Source organism: Oncorhynchus mykiss, chromosome 28 (assembly GCF_057628025.1).
Source record: "Oncorhynchus mykiss isolate SJ-2025 chromosome 28, ASM5762802v1, whole genome shotgun sequence".
Lineage (NCBI taxonomy): Eukaryota > Metazoa > Chordata > Actinopteri > Salmoniformes > Salmonidae > Oncorhynchus > Oncorhynchus mykiss.
This window is the reverse complement of record NC_143049.1, coordinates 7,202,812-7,226,988: the sequence shown is the minus strand read 5'-3', so window position 1 is coordinate 7,226,988 and position 24,177 is coordinate 7,202,812. Positions and strand designations below refer to the sequence as shown.

The following is a 24,177-nucleotide window of genomic DNA, read 5'->3' as shown; positions in this document are numbered from 1 at the left end:
CACAGCCTGGAGGTGTGTTGGGTCATTGTCCTGTTAAAAACAAATGATGGTCCTTCCAAGCGCAAACCAGATGGGATGGCATCACAGCAGAATGCTGTGGTAGCCATGCTGGTTAAGTGTGCCTTGAATTGTAAATATATCACAGACAGTGTCACCAGCAAAGCACCCTCACACCATCACACCTCCTCCTTCATGCTTCAATTTGGGAAGCACACATGCAGAGATAATCAATCACAGACTCTTCGTCTCACAAAGACATGGCAGTTGGAACCAACAATCTCAAAATTGGACTCATCAGACCAAAGGACAGATTTCCACCCTTTTTAATGTCCATTGCTCGCGTTTCTTGGCCCAATGCAAGTCTCTTCTTCTCATTGGTTTCCTTTAGTAGTTGATGTTGAGATGTGTCTGTTACTTGAACTCTGTGAAGCATTTATTTGGGCTGCAATCTGTGGTGCATTTAACTCTAATGAACTAATACTCTGTAGCAGAGGTAACTCTGGGTCTTCCTTTCCTGTGATGGTCCTCATGAGAGCCAGTTTCATCATAGCGCTTGATGGTTTTTGCGACTGCACCTGAAGAAACTTACAAAGTTCTTGACATTTTCCGGATTGACTGACCTTCATGTCTCAAAGTAGTGATGGACTGTCGTTTCTCTTTGCTTATTTGAGCTGTTCTTGCCATAATATGGACTTTACCAAATAGGGCTATCTTATGTATACCACCCTTACCTTGTCACAACATAACTGATCAAACACATTAAGTAGGAAAGAAATTCCACAAATTAACTGTGCAAAGCTGTCTTCAAGGCAAAGGGTGACTACTTTGAAGAATCTCAAAAATAAAATATGTTTTGATTTGTTTAAAACTTTTTTGCTTACTATATGAATCCATATGTGTTTTTTCATAGTTTTGATGTCTTCACTAATATTCTATAATGTAAAAAAAAAAAAGTAAAAATAAAGAAAAACCCTGGAATGAGTAGATTGACTGGTACTGTATGTAATGTGGAATTGATAGTGCCTATCAAGCCATTTACCCATTCTTTAAACATGTTTTCTTCCACATGTCATTTTTCAAATGCAAACAATTCACATAATAAAGTTATGAAATAATGAATGTGCACAAATTGACGGGAGAGAGCACATTCTGGAGAGAGATGTGCATTTTAGCCACTCCCCTTCTTCTTAAACTGTGCCATTCCCACAGCCTCCGCAATGTATTAGTCTGGGCCTCTTCAATGGATTTGTTCACTGAGATTTTTTGACAGTTTGAAATGGCCATCTCAGTCTCCCGACTTGGATCCCATTGAAATTGTGTGGTTTGAATTGAAGAGGACAGTCCATAAGCACAGACAAAAGATATCAAGAATCTGGAAGGATTCTGTACGGAGGAATGATTCATCTCAATGTGTTCTTCGTCTCACAAAACATTTTAGAAAAAGGATCAGTGCCGTTGTCTTTGTAAGGTAAGGTACTGAAAGGAATTGAAAACAGAGGTGTCAATAACCTTTACCCCTACCTTTTATATTAAATATAAATATAAATATTACTTGTTAAACAAAATCTCTATCTCTTGTCTTTAGAAATTAAAAGGAACGCAGCTACCTCTCACTGGCATGCGCATGATTTAGCTCATGGCATTCTGCCAGACACCTGACTCAAACAGCTCTCATTCACTTCCCCTTAACAGTAAAAGCCTGACACAAGGTTCTAAAGACTGTTGACTTAGGAAGTGACCCCATAGACACTGTATATTCGATAGGCAATGACTTGAAAAACTACAAACCTCAGATTTCCCACTTCCGGGTTGGATTTTTTTCTCAGGTTTTTGCATGCCATATGAGTTTTATTATACTCACAGACATCACTCAAACAGTTTTAGAAACTTCAGAGTGTTTTCTATCCAAATATACTATTAATATGCATATTCTAGCTTTTGGGCCTGAGTAGCAGGCAGTTTACTCTGGGAACCTTATTATCCAAGCTACTCAATACTGCCACCCAGTCCCAAATAAGTTTTAAGCTACACTCTGTGATATGTGTTAACCATCAATAAGTAGGCCCACCAACAAAACAAAACACTACCAAGCAATATTAAAATAGGATTACAAGATATTTTCACATGCAAATAGCTAAAAAGACTGAACTGGCTTTGACCTGACTTGACTCCTGCTTCTGAGTTTGAAAGATGCATTTGTTGGGCCAATGAGATGAATGACACAGGACCATACGTTCCCATATGTACCTATCTTGGGGCTGCACTCATATATTTCATGTGGACCCCTCCCTCACTATATTTATGGAGAGATGATAATTGAAACAGAATCATGGCAGCTGCAGAATACACTAAAAGTTGACTGACTTTTTTGTCCCTCTCATGATGTGTCCCTTTCTGGTTGTAGATCGTGGCTTCCCCCTCTCTCACTCTCTCCTACATCCAGGTTCTGTTATCTCAGGTCATAAATTCCTGGCGGAGAATCTCTTCCCCTGGTCATGCAGAAAGAGAGACACAGAGAGAACAAAGGATTTCACTTGGCAAACTCCTAAATCCCCAAAATGGGAATATGAAACAAAATGCCCACTTGTGGGAATGGTTCGTGGACACTTAAGGGACGGGTATGACGAGTGTGTTTCATTTGGTGACCTCAGAGAGGACAGAAAACACACATATCTCTGAATGTGTACATTTCTCAATTATAGGGTTTGCATCTAATTCACATATAAAATGAATGAGTAAAGATGAAACTATTTGTGAAATGATGTAATGTGATGTTAAACCTTTAATGTGAGAGAATTGTATTCCCTTTAACTAAGTCATTGGCACGCCCCCGTGAGCACAGACATGATCAGGCGTCCTTTCTATTGTTACGAATAAAACCCCCTAGTGAGGAAATCCTCTTCAGACCACGCATACCTCAGTGTGAGCTGAGCACAGACATGATCAGGCGTCCTTTCTATTGTTACAAATAAAACCCCCTCCTGAGGAAATCCCCTTCAGACCACGCATACCTCAGTGTTAGCTGAGGTGGCACAGGTTTGAGAACCAAGATTAAGCAAACCCTCAGCATGAGCTGTGATTGCGAATAGTTTAGACTAAGCAAACTCACAGCGTGAACTGTGATTGCGAATAGTTATTTAGTTCCTAACCATACCACATGGAGAATTGGCTACACGGCTGGAAATGATTAAACTCTAAGACTATCGATCCATACAGAATAAGAGAAAATCTAAGATACTAATTACTAGTCTGCAGCTAGAAATTATGTAAACCTGGGATGCAAATACAGACAACCGCCGAAACATCTATTCTATGAGAACATTTCTGAATGGTACTCTGGAGTATCCATCCTAACCACGAAGTATCCATTCTAACCACAGAAAGAGAGAGAGAGAGACTCCATCAGACGGACCGGATTCCAACAGAAAAGATCACAACGACACACTGGGCATAAATATATATTGATTGCAATTATTCCCGAATAAGTGAGCGTTCATGTGCAAAAGACGAGCATTTCAATTAATATAGATTCCTTTTGTCTTTCCCACTCTTTCTCAGTCCACACCCACTTCCCTTTGTCCACCAAGCCGTCATATCGGTTTAGCCCACTAGGGAATATTCCCTATAATTTGTTTGGAACATATCTACTGTTTGTTTGTTTATGCATTTCTGTGATTATTTAGTTAGTTAGTATATCCATGATTAAGCCAATTGGTGTATGGATGATTCGTAGTAAAGGCTGGGTTCGTGCAGATAACCAACAGTTTATGACGTTCAGATGAGAATGACGTGAGGTACAGAATAATTCATTGATAGAAGACTAATTAATCAGATATTAAAATATCTGAAGAGTTATATTCGGAAAACTATAACTTTGTAATCTGAAGATTTTCCATGGTGGCCCGACTTCCTAGATAATGAAATGTACACGATTAGTTTAATCACGTAATAATAATTACAGAGAATTGATTTGATAAAATAACAGTCTTCACTTTTAATGATGCCAAAGACACGACTTCCCCACGGGGAAATGTTGTTGCAGTGTCATGTACATGTTTAAAACTTCTTATGGCTGCAATCCCGTTAACGGGATCGATATGACAACAGCCAGTGAAAGTGCAGGGTGCCAAATTCAAAACATCAGAAATCTCATAATTAAAATTCCTCAAAACATACATGTATCTTATATCGTTTTAAAGGTAGTCTTGTTGTTAATCCCACCACAGTTTCCGATTTCAAATAGGATGTACAACTCAGAAAAACACAGCACACATTTTTCCAGCCAAAGAGAGAGAAGAAAAAAAGCACAAATAGAGATAAAATTAATCACTAACCTTTGATGATCTTCATCGGATGACACTCATAGGACTTCATGTTACACAATACACGTATCTTTTGTTTGATAAAGTTCATATTTATATAAAAAAAATGTTGATTAGCCACATAGATTCAACAGAAATACTCATCAAAAACCTTTAATGTGAGAGAATTGTATTCCCTTTAACTAAGTCATTGGCACGCCCCCGTGAGCACAGACATGATCAGGCGTCCTTTCTATTGTTACGAATAAAACCCCCTAGTGAGGAAATCCTCTTCAGACCACGCATACCTCAGTGTGAGCTGAGCACAGACATGATCAGGCGTCCTTTCTATTGTTACAAATAAAACCCCCTCCTGAGGAAATCCCCTTCAGACCACGCATACCTCAGTGTTAGCTGAGGTGGCACAGGTTTGAGAACCAAGATTAAGCAAACCCTCAGCATGAGCTGTGATTGCGAATAGTTTAGACTAAGCAAACTCACAGCGTGAACTGTGATTGCGAATAGTTATTTAGTTCCTAACCATACCACATGGAGAATTGGCTACACGGCTGGAAATGATTAAACTCTAAGACTATCGATCCATACAGAATAAGAGAAAATCTAAGATACTAATTACTAGTCTGCAGCTAGAAATTATGTAAACCTGGGATGCAAATACAGACAACCGCCGAAACATCTATTCTATGAGAACATTTCTGAATGGTACTCTGGAGTATCCATCCTAACCACGAAGTATCCATTCTAACCACAGAAAGAGAGAGAGAGAGACTCCATCAGACGGACCGGATTCCAACAGAAAAGATCACAACGACACACTGGGCATAAATATATATTGATTGCAATTATTCCCGAATAAGTGAGCGTTCATGTGCAAAAGACGAGCATTTCAATTAATATAGATTCCTTTTGTCTTTCCCACTCTTTCTCAGTCCACACCCACTTCCCTTTGTCCACCAAGCCGTCATATCGGTTTAGCCCACTAGGGAATATTCCCTATAATTTGTTTGGAACATATCTACTGTTTGTTTGTTTATGCATTTCTGTGATTATTTAGTTAGTTAGTATATCCATGATTAAGCCAATTGGTGTATGGATGATTCGTAGTAAAGGCTGGGTTCGTGCAGATAACCAACAGTTTATGACGTTCAGATGAGAATGACGTGAGGTACAGAATAATTCATTGATAGAAGACTAATTAATCAGATATTAAAATATCTGAAGAGTTATATTCGGAAAACTATAACTTTGTAATCTGAAGATTTTCCATGGTGGCCCGACTTCCTAGATAATGAAATGTACACGATTAGTTTAATCACGTAATAATAATTACAGAGAATTGATTTGATAAAATAACAGTCTTCACTTTTAATGATGCCAAAGACACGACTTCCCCACGGGGAAATGTTGTTGCAGTGTCATGTACATGTTTAAAACTTCTTATGGCTGCAATCCCGTTAACGGGATCGATATGACAACAGCCAGTGAAAGTGCAGGGTGCCAAATTCAAAACATCAGAAATCTCATAATTAAAATTCCTCAAAACATACATGTATCTTATATCGTTTTAAAGGTAGTCTTGTTGTTAATCCCACCACAGTTTCCGATTTCAAATAGGATGTACAACTCAGAAAAACACAGCACACATTTTTCCAGCCAAAGAGAGAGAAGAAAAAAAGCACAAATAGAGATAAAATTAATCACTAACCTTTGATGATCTTCATCGGATGACACTCATAGGACTTCATGTTACACAATACACGTATCTTTTGTTTGATAAAGTTCATATTTATATAAAAAAAATGTTGATTAGCCACATAGATTCAACAGAAATACTCATCAAAAACCTTTAATGTGAGAGAATTGTATTCCCTTTAACTAAGTCATTGGCACGCCCCCGTGAGCACAGACATGATCAGGCGTCCTTTCTATTGTTACGAATAAAACCCCCTAGTGAGGAAATCCTCTTCAGACCACGCATACCTCAGTGTGAGCTGAGCACAGACATGATCAGGCGTCCTTTCTATTGTTACAAATAAAACCCCCTCCTGAGGAAATCCCCTTCAGACCACGCATACCTCAGTGTTAGCTGAGGTGGCACAGGTTTGAGAACCAAGATTAAGCAAACCCTCAGCATGAGCTGTGATTGCGAATAGTTTAGACTAAGCAAACTCACAGCGTGAACTGTGATTGCGAATAGTTATTTAGTTCCTAACCATACCACATGGAGAATTGGCTACACGGCTGGAAATGATTAAACTCTAAGACTATCGATCCATACAGAATAAGAGAAAATCTAAGATACTAATTACTAGTCTGCAGCTAGAAATTATGTAAACCTGGGATGCAAATACAGACAACCGCCGAAACATCTATTCTATGAGAACATTTCTGAATGGTACTCTGGAGTATCCATCCTAACCACGAAGTATCCATTCTAACCACAGAAAGAGAGAGAGAGAGACTCCATCAGACGGACCGGATTCCAACAGAAAAGATCACAACGACACACTGGGCATAAATATATATTGATTGCAATTATTCCCGAATAAGTGAGCGTTCATGTGCAAAAGACGAGCATTTCAATTAATATAGATTCCTTTTGTCTTTCCCACTCTTTCTCAGTCCACACCCACTTCCCTTTGTCCACCAAGCCGTCATATCGGTTTAGCCCACTAGGGAATATTCCCTATAATTTGTTTGGAACATATCTACTGTTTGTTTGTTTATGCATTTCTGTGATTATTTAGTTAGTTAGTATATCCATGATTAAGCCAATTGGTGTATGGATGATTCGTAGTAAAGGCTGGGTTCGTGCAGATAACCAACAGTTTATGACGTTCAGATGAGAATGACGTGAGGTACAGAATAATTCATTGATAGAAGACTAATTAATCAGATATTAAAATATCTGAAGAGTTATATTCGGAAAACTATAACTTTGTAATCTGAAGATTTTCCATGGTGGCCCGACTTCCTAGATAATGAAATGTACACGATTAGTTTAATCACGTAATAATAATTACAGAGAATTGATTTGATAAAATAACAGTCTTCACTTTTAATGATGCCAAAGACACGACTTCCCCACGGGGAAATGTTGTTGCAGTGTCATGTACATGTTTAAAACTTCTTATGGCTGCAATCCCGTTAACGGGATCGATATGACAACAGCCAGTGAAAGTGCAGGGTGCCAAATTCAAAACATCAGAAATCTCATAATTAAAATTCCTCAAAACATACATGTATCTTATATCGTTTTAAAGGTAGTCTTGTTGTTAATCCCACCACAGTTTCCGATTTCAAATAGGATGTACAACTCAGAAAAACACAGCACACATTTTTCCAGCCAAAGAGAGAGAAGAAAAAAAGCACAAATAGAGATAAAATTAATCACTAACCTTTGATGATCTTCATCGGATGACACTCATAGGACTTCATGTTACACAATACACGTATCTTTTGTTTGATAAAGTTCATATTTATATAAAAAAAATGTTGATTAGCCACATAGATTCAACAGAAATACTCATCAAAAATGTAGATGAGTTATACACATGGATGAGTTATACACATGGAATTATAGATATACCTCTCCTTAATGCAACCGCTGTGTCAGATTTTAAAAAAACTTTACGGAAAAAGAAAACCATGCAATAATCTGAGACGGCGCTGAGAACAATAGTCAAATTAGCCGCCATGTTGTAGTCAACATAAACCATAAATGACATGCTAAATATTCTCTTACCTTTGATGATCTTCGTCAGAAAGTCTCCCAGGAATCCCAGGTCCACAATAAATGCTTGATTTGTTCGATAATGTCCGTTATTTATGTCAAATTAGCTACTTTTATTAGCGTGTTTGGTACACCTATCCAAACGCTGGAGCTGGTCGCCGTTTCTTCGGACAAAAACTTCAAAAAGTTATATTACAGGTCAAAGAAACATTTCAAACTAACTACAGAATCAATCATTAGGCTGTTTTTAACATATATCTTCAATAAAGTTCCAACCAGAGAATTCCTTTGTGTCTAGAGGAGGAACGGAACGCAGGAAGATATCATGTGCTTTGCGCGTGACCTGGAACTGTCTCTCTGCCAGTAGTCTGATGCATTCTGTTCTTATTCAGCCCCACATCACAGTAGAAGCCTCATTCAAATTTCTATAGAGGGTTGGCATCTAGTGGAAACCCTAGAAAGTGAATATTAATTCATATCTAACAGGGATTTAAAAACGGAATGGATTGAAAATATACCAACTGTTTGGATTCCTTCTCAGGTTTTTGCCTGCCATATGAGTTATGTTATACTCACAGACATCATTCAAACAGTTCAGAAACTTCAGAGTTTTTTCTATCCAATACTAATAATAATATGAATATATTAGCAAATGAGACTGAGGAGCAGGCCATTTACTCTGGGCACCTCTGGGCACCTTTCATCCAAGCTACTCAATAGTGCCCCTGCAGCCATAAGAAGTGGCATTCAAATACAAAACAAGTTGACAATACCACTTTCATAACAGTTACAGTTGAAGTCGGAAGTTTACATTCACTTAGGTTAGAGTCATTAAAACACATTTTTCAACCACTCCACAAATTTCTTGATAACAAACTATAGTTTTGGCAAATTGGTTAGGACAACTACTTTGTGGATGAGACAAGTAATTTTTCCAACAGTTCTTTACAGACAGATTATTATTAAGTTGACTGCCTTTAAAAAGCTTGGAAAAATCCAGAAAATGATGCCATGGCTTTAGAAGCTTCTGATAGGCTAATTGACCTCATTTGAGTCAATTTGAGGTGTACCTGTGGATGTATTTCAAGGTCTACCTTTAATCTCAGTGCCTCTTTGCTTGACATCATGGGAAAATCAAAAGAAATCAGCCAAGACCTCAGCAAAATAATTGTAGAACTCCACAAGTCTGGTTCATCCTTGGGAGCAATTTCCAAACGCCTGAAGGTACCACGTTCATCTGAACAAACAATAGTACCAACAATTGTCTCTGGCCCCCTCCCAGTTAGGGGGAGTGATGAGCTCTACAGCGGAGTCTCACAACTCAATCGCTGGTTGAAAACTGTTTTCTGCCCCTTCCAAAAGATAGAATGTGTAGATAATTGGCCCTCTTTTTGGGACTCACCCACAAACAGGACCAAGCCTGACCTGCTGAGGAGTGACTCACTCCATCCTAGCTGGAGGGGTGCTCTCATCTTATCTACCAACATAGACAGGAATCTAACTCATCTAGCTCCACAATGAAATAGGGTGCAGGCCAGGCAGCAGGCTGTTAGCCAGCCTGCCAGCATAGTGGAGTCTGCCACCAGCACAGTCAGTGTAGTCAGCTCAGCTATCCCCATTGAGACTGTGTCTGTGCCTCGACCTAGGTTGGGCAAAACTAAACATGGCGGTGTTCGCCTTAGCAATCTCACTAGGATAAAGACCTCCTCCATTCCTGTCATTATTGAAAGAGATCATCATACCTCACATCGCAAAATAGGGCTACTTAATGTTAGATCCCTTTCTTCAAAGGCAATTATAGTTAATTAACTAATCACTGATCATAATCTTGATGTGATTGGCCTGACTGAAACATGGCTTAAGCCTGATTCATTTATTATGTTAAATGAGGCCTCACCTCCTCGCTACGCTAGTGACCATATCCCCCGTGCATCCCGCAAAGGCGGAGGTGTTGCTAACATTTACGATAGCAAATTTCAATTTACAAAAAAAAAAATATGTTTTCTTATTTTGAGCTTCTAGTCTTGAAATCTATGCAGCCTACTCAATCACTTTTTATAGCTACTGTTTACAGGCCTCCTGGGCCATATACAGCGTTCCTCATTGAGTTCCCTGAATTCCTATCGGACCTTGTAGTCATAGCAGATAATATTCAAATTTTTGTTGACTAATATTCACATGGAAAAGTCCAGAGACCCACTCCAAAAGGCTTTCGGAGCCATCATCGACTCAGTGGGCTTTGTCCAACATGTCTCTGGACCTACTCACTGCCACAGTCATACTCTGGACCTAGTTTTGTCCCATGGAATAAATGTTGTGGACCTTAATGTTTTTCCTCATAATCCTGGACTATCGGACCACCATTTTATTACATTAGCAATTGCATCAATAATCAAATAAACTCAATTTAACCTTGCGCAATACCCTAGATGCAGTTGCACCCCTAAAAACTAAAAACATTTCTCATAAGAAACTAGCTTCCAGAAAATTGGAACGGAAATGGCGCCACACCAAACTGGAAGTCTTCCGACTAGCTTGGAAAGACAATACCGTGCAGCATCGAAGAGCCCTTACTGCTGCTCGATCATCCTATTTTTCCAACTTAATTGTGGAAAATAAGAACAATCCGAAATTCCTTTTCGATACTGTCGCAAAGCTAACTACAAAGCAGCATTCCCCCAGAGAGGATGACTTTCACTTCAGCAGTAATAAATTAATGAACTTCTTTGAGGAAAAGATCATGATTATTAGAAAGCAAATTATGGACTCCTCTTTAAATCTGCATATTCTTTCAAAGCTCAGTTGTCCTGAGTCTGCACAACTCTGCCAGGACCTAGGATCAAGAGAGACACTCAAGTGTTTTAGTACTATATCTCTTGACACAATGATGAAAATAATCATGGCCTCTAAACCTTCAAGCTGCATTCTAGACCCTATTCCAACTAAACTACTGAAAGAGCTGCTTCCTGTGCTTGGCCCTCCTATGTTGAACATAAAACGGCTCTCTATCCACCGGATGTGTACCAAACTCACTAAAAGTGGCAGTAATAAAACCTCTCTTGAAAAAGCCAGAAAAAATAAAAAAATATCGGCCTATATTAAATCTTCCATTCCTCTCAACATTTTTAGACATGGCTATTGCGCAGCAACTCACTGCCTTCCTGAAGACAAACAATGTATACGAAATGCTTCAGTCTGGTTTTAGACCCCATCATAGCACTGAGATTGCACTTGTGAAGGTGGTAAAGGACATTTTAATGGCATCAGACCGAGGCGCTGCATCTGTCCTCGTGCTCCTAGACCTTAGTGCTGCTTTTTATACCATCGATCACCACATTCTTTTGGAGAGATTGGAAACCCAAATTGGTCTACACGGACAAGTTCTGGCCTGGTTTAGATCTCATCTGTCGGAAAGATATCAGTTTGTCTTTGTGAATGGTTTGTCCTCTGACAAATCAACTGTACATTTCAGTGTTCCTCAAGGTTCCGTTTTAGGACCCCTATTGTTTTCACTATATACTGTATTTTACCTCTTGGGGATGTCATTCGAAAGCGTTATCTTAACTTTCACTGCTATGCGGATGACACACAGCTGTACATTTCAATGAAACATGGTGAAGCCCCAAAAATGCCCTCGCTAGAAGCATGTGTTTCAGACATAAGGAAGTGAATGGCTGCAAACTTTCTACTTTTAAACTCGGACAAAACAGAGATGCTTGTTCTAGGTCCCAAGAAACAAAGAGATCTTCTGTTGAATCTGACAATTAATCTTAATGGTTGTACAGTCATCTCAAATAAAACTGTGAAGGACCTCAGCGTTACTCTGGACCCTGATCTCTCTTTTGAAGAAGACTGTTTCAAGGACAGCTTTTCTCCATCTACGTAACATTGCAAAAATAGATACTTTCTGTCCAAAAATTTTGCAGAAAAAATTCATCCATGCTTTTGTCACTTCTAGGTTAGACTACTGCAATGCTCTACTTTCCGGCTACCCGGATAAAGCACTAAATGAACTTCAGTTAGTGCTAAATACGGCTGCTAGAATCCTGACTAGAACCCCAAAATTTGATCATATTACTCCAGTGCTAGCCTCCCTAAACTGGCTTCCTGTCAAGGCAAGGGCTGATTTCAAGGTTTTACTGCTAACCTACAAAGCATTACATGGGCTTGCTCCTACCTATCTCTCTGATTTGTTCCTGCCGTACATACCTACACGTACGCTACAAGACGCAGGCCTCCTAATTGTCCCTAGAATTTCTAAGCAAACAGCTGGAGGCAGGGCTTTCTCCTATAGAGCTAAATCTTTATGGAATGGTCTGCCTACCCATGTGAGAGACGCAAACTCGGTCTCAACCTTTAAGTCTTTACTGAAGACTCATCTCTTCAGTGGTTCCTATGATTGAGTGTAGTATGGCCCAGGAGTGTGAAGGTGAACGGAAAGGCTCTGGAGCAACGAACCACCCTTGCTGTCTCTGCCTGGCCGGTTCCCCTCTTTCCACTGGGATTCTCTGCCTCTAACCCTATTACAGGGGCTGAGTCATTGGCTTACTAGGGCTCTTTCATACCGTCCCTAGGAGGGGTGCGTCACTTGAGTGAGTTGAGTCACTGATGTGATCTTCCTGTCTGGGTTGGCACCCCTCCTTGGGTTGTGCCGCGGCGGAGATCTTTGTGGGCTATACTCAGCCTTGTCTCAGGATGGTAAGTTGGTGATTGAAGATATCCCTCTAGTGGTGTGGGGCTGTGCTTAGGCAAAGTGGGTGGGGTTATATCCTTCCTGTTTGGCCCTGTCCGGGGGTGTCATCGGATGGGGCCACAGTGTCTCCTGACCCCTCCTGTCGCAGCCTCCAGTATTTATGCTGCAGTAGTTTATGTGTCGGGGGGGGGGGGGCTAGGGTCAGTTTGTTATATCTGGAGTACTTCTCCTGTCCTATCCGGTGTCCTGTGTGAATTTAAGTATGCTCTCTCTTTCTGTCTTTCATTCTCTCTCTCGGAGGACCTGAGCCCTAGGACCATGCCTCAGGACTACCAGGCATGATGACTCCTTGCTGTCCTCAGTCCCCCTGGCCGTGCTGCTGCTCCAGTTTCAACTGTTCTGCCTGTGATTATTATTATTTGACCATGCTGGTCATTTATGAACATTTGAACATCTTGGCCATGTTCTGTTACAATCTCCACCTGGCACAGCCAGAAGAGGACTGGCCACCCCACATAGCCTGGTTCCTCTCTAGGTTTCTTCCTAGGTTTTTGCCTTTCTATGGAGTTTTTCCTAGCCAACGTGCTTCAACACCTGTATTGCTTGCTGTTTGGTGTTTTAGGCTGGGTTTCTGTACAGCACTTTGAGATATCAGCTGATGTATGAATGGCTATATAAATACATTTGATTTTATTTTAATTTGATTTGAATAGTACCCAAGTATAAATAACATGGGACCACTCAGCTGTGTTACCACTCAGGAAGGAGACGCGTTCTGTCTCCTAGAGATGAACGTACTTTGGTGGGAAAAGTGCAAATCAGTCCCAGAACAACAGCAAATGGCCTTATGAAGATGCTGGAGGAAACGGGTACAAAAGTATTTATATCCACAGTAAAACGAGTCCTATATCGACATAACCGGGGGACAAAAATCATACTTTTTGGAGAAATGTCCTCTGGTCTGTTGAAACAAAAATATAACTGTTTGGCCATTATGACCATCATTATGTTAGGAGGAAAAAGGAGGATCCTTGCAAGCTGAAGAACACCATCCCAACCGTGAAGCACGGGGGTGGCAGCATCATGTTGTGGGGGTTCTTTGCTGCAGGAGGGAGCAGTGTACTTCACAAAATAGATGACACCACGAGGGAGGAAAATTATGTGGATATGTTGAAGGCATCCGTCTAGAAGTTGAAGCTTGGTCGCAAAATGGTCTTCCAAATGGATAATGACCCCAAGCATACATCCAAAGTTGTGGCAAAAAGGCTTAAGGACAACAAAGTCAAGATATTGGAGTGGCCATCACAAAGACCTGACCTCAATCATATAGAAAATTTGTGAGCAGAACTGTAAAAGCGTAGGCGAGCACGGAGGCCTACAAACCTGACTCAGTTACACCAGCTCTGTCAGGAGGAATGGGCCAAAATTCACCCAACTTATTGTGGGAAGCTTGTGTAAGGCTACATGAAACATTTGACCCAAGTTAAACAATTTAAAGGCAATGCTACCAAATACTAATTGAGTGTATGTAAGCTTCTGACCCACTGGGAATGTGATGAAGGAAATAAAATCTGAAATAAATCATTCTCTCTACTATTATTCTGACATTTCACATTCTTAAAATAAAGTGGTGATCCTAACTGACCTAAAACAGGGAATTGTTACTGGGATTAAATGTCAGGAATTGTGAAAAACTGAGTTCAAATGTATTTGACTGAGGGGTATGCAAACTTCCGACTTCAACTGCACATACCAATAAAAAGAGACTAGCCTGCTGGCCTTACTGAGTCGATAGGAACAATAGACTGAGCTATTTAGGAGGGATATCACACCTGGCACAAATTATTGTCTAGTTCTGTTTTTCCTGCTGAGGGGTGCCCTATATCTGCGCCCAGAGGGGATTAGTTCAAAGTCTGGGTACAGGGGGTGGCTTGGGTCTAAAATGATTTTGTGAGATCTTTAAAGATCTCACCCAGGCCTGTCTGTTTGACTCCGACAACATCCAAATGAGCAGGATTGGAGTGAAAAACACAACCTTTCACCAATACTCCCCCTGTAGCCCTCTGTGGTTTGTGTAAATCACATGCAGTTTAGTTGTAGCCATTGTGATCATTGTCTTCCTTGTCACTAACAATGAGGAGTGGGCACATTCCCTCCCAGTCAGCACGGGGCAGAACGTCTGTTGAATCACATGTTCCATTGCAACAATACTGAAAAAACGAACAAGAAAAAAACACCAACAGACCCACAGCTGAAGACTTGACAGAGAATGCTGTGATCTGTTAATTCTATGTAGTGATTTCTAGGCTATATATTTTGTTACCTAGCTTTGTACAAGTGTGTTATCATCTTAGTTGTGTTTGTATGTGTTATAAATTCCAGATAATCAGCTTAAGGGTGAGATGGAAGAGGAGGTTGAGAGATAGGGAGGAAGGGGGAGGTTGAGGGTGAGATCGAGTGATGGGGAGAAGGAGAGGTTGAGGGGAGAGAGTGACTGAGGAAAGGGAGAGAGGGTGTGTGAGATATAGTGAGCAATGGTATGGTGAGTATGTCGTGTAGGTGAGGGTCGGGATGAAAACTGTTAAGTCAGACCCTCTCTCTGAGGGAATTAAAATTAGGAGAAGTAAGGGTGAGGTGGGTAAAACAGGGGGTAAAGGCTAAGTTGGGCTGGGTCAGGGTTAGTCTCCCTGCTGAATTAGGGTAATGAGGGGTGTGGAGGGAGGGGGGAGGGTAAAGACTAAATTGGGCTGGATCAGGGTCTGTCTGCTGGGACTGGTAGAGGAAAGGGTTTGTCTCCCTGGTGAATTAGGGTAATGAGGGGTGGGGAGGGAGGAGGGTGGGTAAAGACTAAATTGGGCTGGGTCAGGGTCTGTCTGCTGGGGCTGGTAGAGGAAAGCAGCAGGTAGCTGGGCTGCTGTCCAGAGTGGTACAGCTCTCAGGGGAAGCCAAGCAACAGAAAATGACAGAACGGAAAACCCCCAGGGCCAAACAACAACCTGCCATGTGGAACTCTTTCTCTACAATGCAGAACATCGCAATGTTCTTCACAGTCATCACAGCAATGTTCTTCACAGTCCCATCTTTCAGCATCACTCCTATCAATTCCTATGTTCTTCTTGTATGTAATAATTGAATTGCAATGACAATCCTTTTAAGTTTTATGATCAAATGAGGAAAAGGGAGAAAAAACCCAGATCCAGCTACTGTACTGTATGTTATCACTTGAGTAAGTATTTGGTGGTGACCAGAACATATTAAAAGCTTTACTAGCATTAGAGCACAAAGAATGTAGCCACATTCTGGCCCCTTACTGTAGATCTAATGTACAGTTGAATTACTCTGAGGCTGGAATTCAGTCAAATTTACCACAGTCATAACTTCATTGACAAACTTAAGTCACACACACACACTTCCCACTGGGCACAAAATAGTTGAATCAGCGTCGTTTCAGCGTAATGTTCAACGTATTGTGATGTGGAATCTACGTGGAAAATACATTGGAGTTAAAAAAAGTAATCAAAATAATATGCTGTTTTGAGGGTGACATTTCAACCACAGGATTATGTCATCATAGTAACCAAATTTCAACATAGACAAACCTATAAAATACACTGAATATACAAAATTTTAAGGACACCTACTCTTTCCATGATATAGACTGACAAGGTGAATTCAGGTGAAAGCTATTATCACTACGTGACCAAAACCCCAGATAAACCTCCGGTAGTAGTTGGCAAACCCTATGAACTGCTGCACCTCCTTTACCGTGGTGGGAGTCGGCCAATTACGCATGGCTGCAATGCCGTCACTCTCGATCTCCACCCATGAGGTAGAAATGCGGTACCCTAGGAAGGAGAAGGACTGCTGGAAGAACAGGCATTTCTCAGCCTTGACATACAGGTCATGCTCCAACAGGCCGACCAAGCATTCTGCGCACCAGGGGCACATGAAAGCCATCTTCCACTCGTATCCGGGAGACGCACCAGGTTGTAAGCGCTCGTGAGATCTAGTTTGGTGAAGAAGCGAGCCACGTGCATTGACTCAATCGCTGTGGCTATGAGCGGTAGCAGGTAACTATACCTCACAGTGATCTGGTTCAGACCTCGATAGTCAATACACGGGTGCAGACCTCCCTCTTTCTTCTTCACAAAAAATAAACTTGAGGAGGCAGGTGAAGTGGAGGACCAAATGTACCCCTGACGCAGGTATTTGGGAAGTGCAGCGTCTATCAGGAGCTCTATCGCACAATCGCCCCGTTGATGGGGTGGTAATTGAGTCGCCTTCTTTTTGGAGAAGGCGAGAGCCAAATCTGCATATTCAGGGTGAATGCGCATGATGGAGACCTGGTCTGGACTTTCCACCGTAGTAGCACCAACGGCAACCCCTAAACACCTCCCCGAGCACTCTCACGACCACCCCGTGAGAGCCCTATGTTGCCAAGAAACAGTGGGGTTATGACAAGACGACCAAGGTAGGCCTAGCACCACAGGAAACGCAGGAGAGTCAATAAGGAAGAGACTAATTCTCTCCTTGTGACCTCTCTGCGTCACCATGCCCAGAGGAGCGGTGGCCTCCCTAATCAACCCTGCCTCCAATGGTCGATTATCTAAGGCGTCAACGAGAAAAGGCACAGCCACGGGAACAATGGGGATCCCTAAACTTTGGGTGAACAATCTATCTATAAAATTCCCATCCGCGCCTGAATCGACGAGCACCTTATGCTGGGAATGCGGGGAAAATTCAGGAAAAGTAACATACAAAAACATATGTGCAACAGAGGGCTCTGGGTGAGAATGGTGCCGGCTCACCTGGGGTGACGCCAGAGCGCCCTGCCTGCTGCCTTGATACCCAGAGGAACCAACCCAGCACCGACCGGCAGTGTGACCTCTGCGGCCACAGATGGTGCACGAGCTGGAACCCCCTCCGGTCTCCCTGTGCACCGCCCCTCCCAGTTCCATGGGTATCAGAGAAGGGTGCGGGGGGATGGAATCAACAGACCCCGATCTGGACGTCCGCGGGTAGCCAGCAGGTTATCCAGCCGGATGGACAGGTCCACCAGCTGGTCAAATGTGAGGGTGGTGTCTCTGCAGGCCAACTCCCGACAGACATCCTCGTGCAGACTGCAGCGATAATGGTCAATCAGGGCCCTGTCGCTTCATCCCGCGCCGGCAGCCAGGGTCTGAAACTCCAGGGCAAACTCCTGGGCGCTCCTCGTCCCCTGCCTCAGATGGAAGAGGTGTTCACCCACCGCTCTACCCACACACAGGTGGTCGAAGACTGCCCAGAAAAGGCTGATGAACTCCTCAAACTGGTCCAATACAGCATCTCCCTCTCTCCACACGGTGTTGGCCCACTCCAGGGCTTTCCCGGTGAGGCACGATATGAAGGCGGACACCCTCTCACGGCCCAAAGGAGCTGGGTGGATGGTTGCCAAGTCTAGCTGCAACAGGATCTCCTGGCTGTTCGCAGCCGTCCCATCGTATTCCTGGGGAAGGGAGAGACAAATCCCACTGGGACCAGGAGAAGGAGGCGCGTGTAGTGGAGACTCCAGTTGTGCTGGTGGAGGCGCTGGTAGAACTCCCTGTCTCTCCCAGTTTACCTTTGTCTGGACTACGTGGTCCATGGCAAGATGGTGGAGCATTGCTGCGTGCTCCTGGACGTGCTCCTCCACCCCTATACCCGGGGTACCTGCTCCTGCTGACTCCATAAGTTTGGTCCGGAATTCTGGGGTGCATACAGGCGGCAAAGAAGTCAGGCGCAGGAGAGCAAAAACTGTGTTACAACGGTGCAGTTTAATAATAAAAATCCCCATAAACAGAATAATAAATACAATGGGTACAGAACCCTCCGTCGCCACCAGAATAACGTGCACAAGCACTTATAATAAACTATTCCAGACAAGGACATGGGGGGGAACAGAGGGTGCAATGACGGAATTGAAACCAGGTGTGTGGGAAGACAAGACAAAATAAATAGAAAATGAAAAGTGGATTGACCACCGAACGTCGCCCGAACAAGGAGATGAACCAACTTCGGCGGAAGTCGTGACAATGTCACCACTTAAATCTACTTCAATCAGTGTAGATGAAGGGGAGGAGACAGGTTAAAGAAGGATTTTTACGCCTTGAGAAAATTGAGACATGGATTGTGTATTCTGAGGGTGAATATGCAAGAAAATAGGATTTAAATGCCTTTGAACGGGGTAGTAGTAGGTGCTACGCACACCGGTTTGTGTAATGAACTGCAATGGGTTTTTAACACTCAGCAGTTTCCCATGTGTGTCCTTTGGTCCACCACCCAAAGGACATCCAGCCAACTTGACACAACTGAAGGAAGCATTGGAGTCAACATGGGCCAGCAACCCTGTGGAACGCTTTCGACATCTTGTAGAGTCCATGCCCTGACAAACTAAGGCTGTTCTGAAGACAAGGGGGGGTGTATCTATTGTTTGGTCAGATCTTCAGCATTATATCCACTATTAGAAAAAAACACAATAGGCTGGGCAGCAACACCTAGTGGAGAATCAAATCTATCTACAGCTACCCTTTGGTCTCCCATGTTGTAATCTCATCGATCAACGTCTCAGCCAAACCCAATTATCCACGTTTGAAATTACGTAGTTTGCCCGGTGGGTTGTTATTTTGTCACAAGCCTCAAGCCTGACATTGAGGAGATCCTGCCTGGTAGTAGTAAGGTTTTAACCTACCCAAAATACAATCAGTGGCCAGTTTATTAGTTACACCCATCTAGTACCTGGTCAAACCTCCCTTTGCCTCCAGAACAGCGTAAATTCTTCTGGGCATGGAAACATTGCTCAATTGGAATGAAGGGACCTAACGTGTGACAGGAAAACATACCCCACACCATTACACCACCACTACCAGCCTATACTGTTGGCACCTGACAGGATGGGGCCATGGACTTATGTTGCTTACGCCAAATCCTGACTCTGCATGATGTAACAGGAACCGGCAATGTTTTTCCAATCCTAAATTGTTCAGTGTTGGTGATTGCGTACTCACTGGAGCCGCTACTTCTTGTATTTAGCTGATAGGAGTGGAACCCAGAGTGGTCGTCTGCTCCAATTGCCCATCCGTGAAAGGACCAACGAGTTATGCATTCCGAGATGCTGTTCTGCACACCACTGTTATATTCCTGTTGGTGGTCAGAAAGCCTGTTAGTTTGCACGATTCTTGCCATTCTCCTTTGACCTCTCATCAACGAGGTGTTTTCGACCCACAGGACTGCCGCTGAATGAATGTTTTTTGTTTGTCGCAGCATTCTCTGTAAAACAGAGCATTTTTGCAAATGTAAATAAAAATAACCTTATTTACATAGGTATTCAGACCCTTTGCTATGAGACACGAAATTGAGCTCATTTGCATCCTGTTCCCATTGATCATCCTTGAGTAGTTTCTACATCTTGATTGGAGTCCACCTGTGGTAAATTCAGTTGATTGGACATGATTTGGAAAGGCACACACCTGTCTATATAAGGTCCCACAGTTGACAGTGCATGTCAGAGCAGAAACCAAGCCGTGAAATTGAAGGAATTGTCCGTAGAGCTCTGAGACAGGCTTGTGTCGAGGCACAGATCTAGGGAAGGGTACCAAAACGTTTCTGCAGCATTGAAGGTCCCCAAGAACACAGTGGCCTCCATCATTCTTAAGTGGAAGAAGTTTTGAACCACAGAGTGTCTTCCTAGAGCTGTTCACCCGGCCAAACTGAGCAATCAGAGGAGAAGGGCCTTGGGCAGGGAGGTGGCCGCGAAGACGATGGTCACTCTGACAGAGCACCATATTTTTACTGTGGAGAGGTGAGAACCTTCCAGAAGGACAACCATCTCTGCAGCAGTACACCAATCTGTCCATTATGGTAGAGAGGACAGACGGAATCCACTCCTCAGTAAAAGGCCCATGACAGCGCACTTGGAGTTTGCCAAAAGGCAGCTAAAGACTCGCAGACCATGCAAAACATGATTCTCTGGTCTGATGAAACCAATATTGAACTCTTTGGCCTCAATGCCATTCGTTACATCTGGAGGAAACCTGGCACCATCCCTACGATGAAGCATGGTGGTGGCAGTATCATGCTTTGGGGATGTTTTTCAGCGGCAGGGACTGGCAGACCAGTCACGGTTGAAGGAAAGATGAAAGGAGCAAAATACAGAGAGATTCTGAAAACCTGCTCCAGAGCACTTAGGGCCTCAGACTGCGACGAAGGTTTACCTTTCAACAAACCAACAACCCTATGCACACAGCCAAGACAATGAGGAGTGGCTTCAGGAGAGGTCTCTGAATGTCTTTGAGTGGCCCAGCCAGAGACAGACCTGAACCCATTCGAAAAAAGCTGTGCAGCGACGCTACCCATCCAACCTGACAGAGCTTGAGAGGATATGCAGAGAAGAATGGGAGAAACTCCCCAAATACAGGTGTGCCAAATTTGCAGCATCATACCCAAGAAGACTCAAGGCTGTAATCGCTGCCAAAGGTGCTTCAACAAAGTACTAAGTAAAGGATCTGAATACTTAAGTAAATTTAGTATTTCAGTTTTTTATTTGTAATACATTGGCAAAAATGTCTAAAAACCTGCTTTTGCTTTGTCGTTATGGGGTGTTGTGTGTAGATTGATGAGGGCAAAAAAAACTACAACTTTTTTTTCTTTTTTTCTCAACAACATTTCTTCCCTGAATTTAGCATCTCATGTTTTCAATCTTGTTTTGATCTTCATGTTTATTATTATTAAACTCACCTTCTGCACCTGCTTCCTGACTCCCTGTGTATATTTTACAGTTATAGCTTAATGTTAGCTTGCTAACGTTGAACCTAGTTAGCTCTGTAGCTACCTGCAGATTAATACTAAATCTATGACAATGTTTGTATTGGTAGTAGTATGAGTTGGGATTAAGCCGGCTCATCGTTTAACTACATGCCTAAACAAAAAACTCCACTTCACCAGATGATTACATGACACATCAAGTTAGCCAGGTGTGTCTGCGAGTGATTACGGCCATCTATTTTATTTCATGAACATGTGTACATGTCTAGGGGTGGTTATAGCATTTCCTTCACATGACTTATCAATTTAGACAAGCGTGTTGGGCATGTGTCATCTAATAATTATAAAATATTTATACAATATTTTTATTTGGACACTTTATATCTTTGACATGTACCGTGTACACCTTCTGTATCCTGTGCATGAGTCAAATCAACATAGCTATTTTTTGATAGTGTGTGCTTACCAGAGACAGTAATGTGATAAACAACATGACGTGCACCATTGTCAGATTAGGATATAGGCCAAGGATTGGGTATTTTTACCTGGAGTTATTCCTTATTGTAAGCTACTACTTTTACCACTTTTAGTCTTGACGTGAATCCTTAAAGTGCTGGTTTGGGGCTAAGGCTTATGAGGGTCTGAACGATGCTGAATGGGTGTAGATAAAGAGGAGCTCTCCAGTAGGTGTACCAAAACATTCAAGGGCCAGAAAAACGAGACCTCGTGTTGGCAGGCTCCTCATTCTTTAAACAGACAGCTGTGGCTGCTGTAACTCATGGACATTATAAACATGGACATATCTGTAGCATATACGCATGGAGCAAGTGAAAGACACAATGGTTCTTACATCAGCGTATCTCTGTAAGACTGCTATTGTGACCCAGGAATCTAACTATGGGTTAGGAAGTCCTGTGGGGGAGGGGGTTGTTCACGTGTACTTGTCTAAACGTTAACAATAAAAACCATTTGATCACAAAAAATAAGGGTTTGATTGAATTGATAATTACTACACGACTAAAACAGAATCAGAAAGCAACAAGCCCTGGTACTAGTTTAGCATTCCTAGTTCTGCCTTTAATTGAGCCCCCCCCTCTATATACACATACACACACAAAAAGGCATGCACGCATACACACACACGGGCACACACAGAGCTCAGAAGATCAATACCCCGGTCATCAGCTCAGCCCTCCACTGTACAATAAACCTTATAACCTTATCTTTGTCTCCATAATGCAGCATGTCATTGTTTCTCCATAATGTTAATCCTCAGTCACAGATGGTTTTAAATGTGAACCGTAGAGAAAGGCTGACAGTGTGTGAGAGAGAGTCAATTCAGACAGTGTTATTGGAGCGATATGTTAACCATACTATTATTATCCATTCGTAATGTGTTGCTCAAGTGAAAACACAGTTGGAGGTGGGTTCCCCTGTAGTATTGTAAATGGCTTTGCATAAGATGGAAATCAATGGATATCCCTATTGCCATGTAAATCACTTTGAGCACTTGGCGAGGTGCTGTATGAATCCAAGTCATTACAAAGTATTCCTTGTACAGGTGAGGCTAGAGACAGTTTCAGGAGGTGCACTTACTTACTTGTGTCGGCCCAAGGGTTTGCCCGGGGTGTAGTGTGAGTTGACTCCAGACTTGTACAGGTTGTATCTGTTGCCATGGCCTCCTCCATAGAGCGGGTTCCCATGGCCTGTTCCATAGAAGGTTCCTTTGGCGTCCACCAGTGACAGCAACAGTCCTAGAATAAAGGGCTGCAAAGCGACTTGAGGCAACCTGGACCTCATTTTCTCTTCTGGGTGGCTTCCAAAATAACCCGTGGAAAAGCACCAAAAAAGGAGGACAAAGATGAACAACTGATGGACCGATTGAGAACCAAAGGAGATGCATAAAAAACAGACAAGCTGTGTGTTAGGATCCTGGTGCCTCGAGTGTTTTTGTCTGGTCTTCAGTCAGCCCTGAGGGAAACCTGTAGACGCATACATCTGCAGAGTCCACAGCATCCTGACCCGTCCTGCACCTCTTCTCTTCTGTTTTCTTCAACACACACTCTCTCAGACAACTGCCAGTGACAGGCAGAGCAGAAGGAAAACTAGAGAAGGAGAAGGGAAGAGGGAAAGAGGGAGGGAGAGAGCACAACCAAAGGTAAAGTAAAGGAGAGAGAGAGATAGAGATGGTGTCTAGGAATGCCACATATCTATATACACATGCAAGTGTGTGTGTGAAAGGGGGGACGTTTCTGACTCAGCTTCTTCCGTCTTCTGTGCTCTGTGTGTATATGAGGGTGTGTGTGTGGAGCAGCCTGCTCTACTACTGACTATGAGGGGGCAGGCTGACAGGCAGTAGCCATTTGTATATCCCCTGTCCCTCCCCAGGCCCTACCCCTATCCTTAGCCCTGCCCTGAAATGCTACCCAGCCCAGACACAGGGGAACAACCCCATACTTTCTCTCAAATTCAGATAAGCTTTATTAGCATAAATGGCAAGGCCACTGTTGCTAAAGCTATATGACATCAACAATAACAGTAAAAAATGAATAATACAATTGGTGATTAGAGAAAGGGGAATATCTATATACAGTGCCTTGCGAAAGTATTCGGCCCCCTTGAACTTTGCGACCTTTCGCCACATTTCAGGC

The 24,177-nt window shown here is 42.6% G+C and overlaps 1 protein-coding gene across 4 annotated transcripts in view; it reads right to left on the bottom strand.

The window, feature by feature from the left end:
- Positions 1-23,866, bottom strand: part of LOC110508396 (EMILIN-3) — a 35,078-nt gene extending 11,212 nt beyond the window's left edge. For all 4 annotated transcript variants that reach the window (XM_090225679.1, XM_090225680.1, XM_090225681.1 and 1 more), the window contains exon 1: positions 23,127-23,866. In XM_090225679.1, the coding sequence (XP_090081805.1) occupies positions 23,127-23,326 (200 nt within the window). In that variant the 5' untranslated portion in view covers positions 23,327-23,866. The remainder of the gene's footprint in view (positions 1-23,126) is intronic.
- Positions 23,867-24,177: the final 311 nt, after the last annotated feature.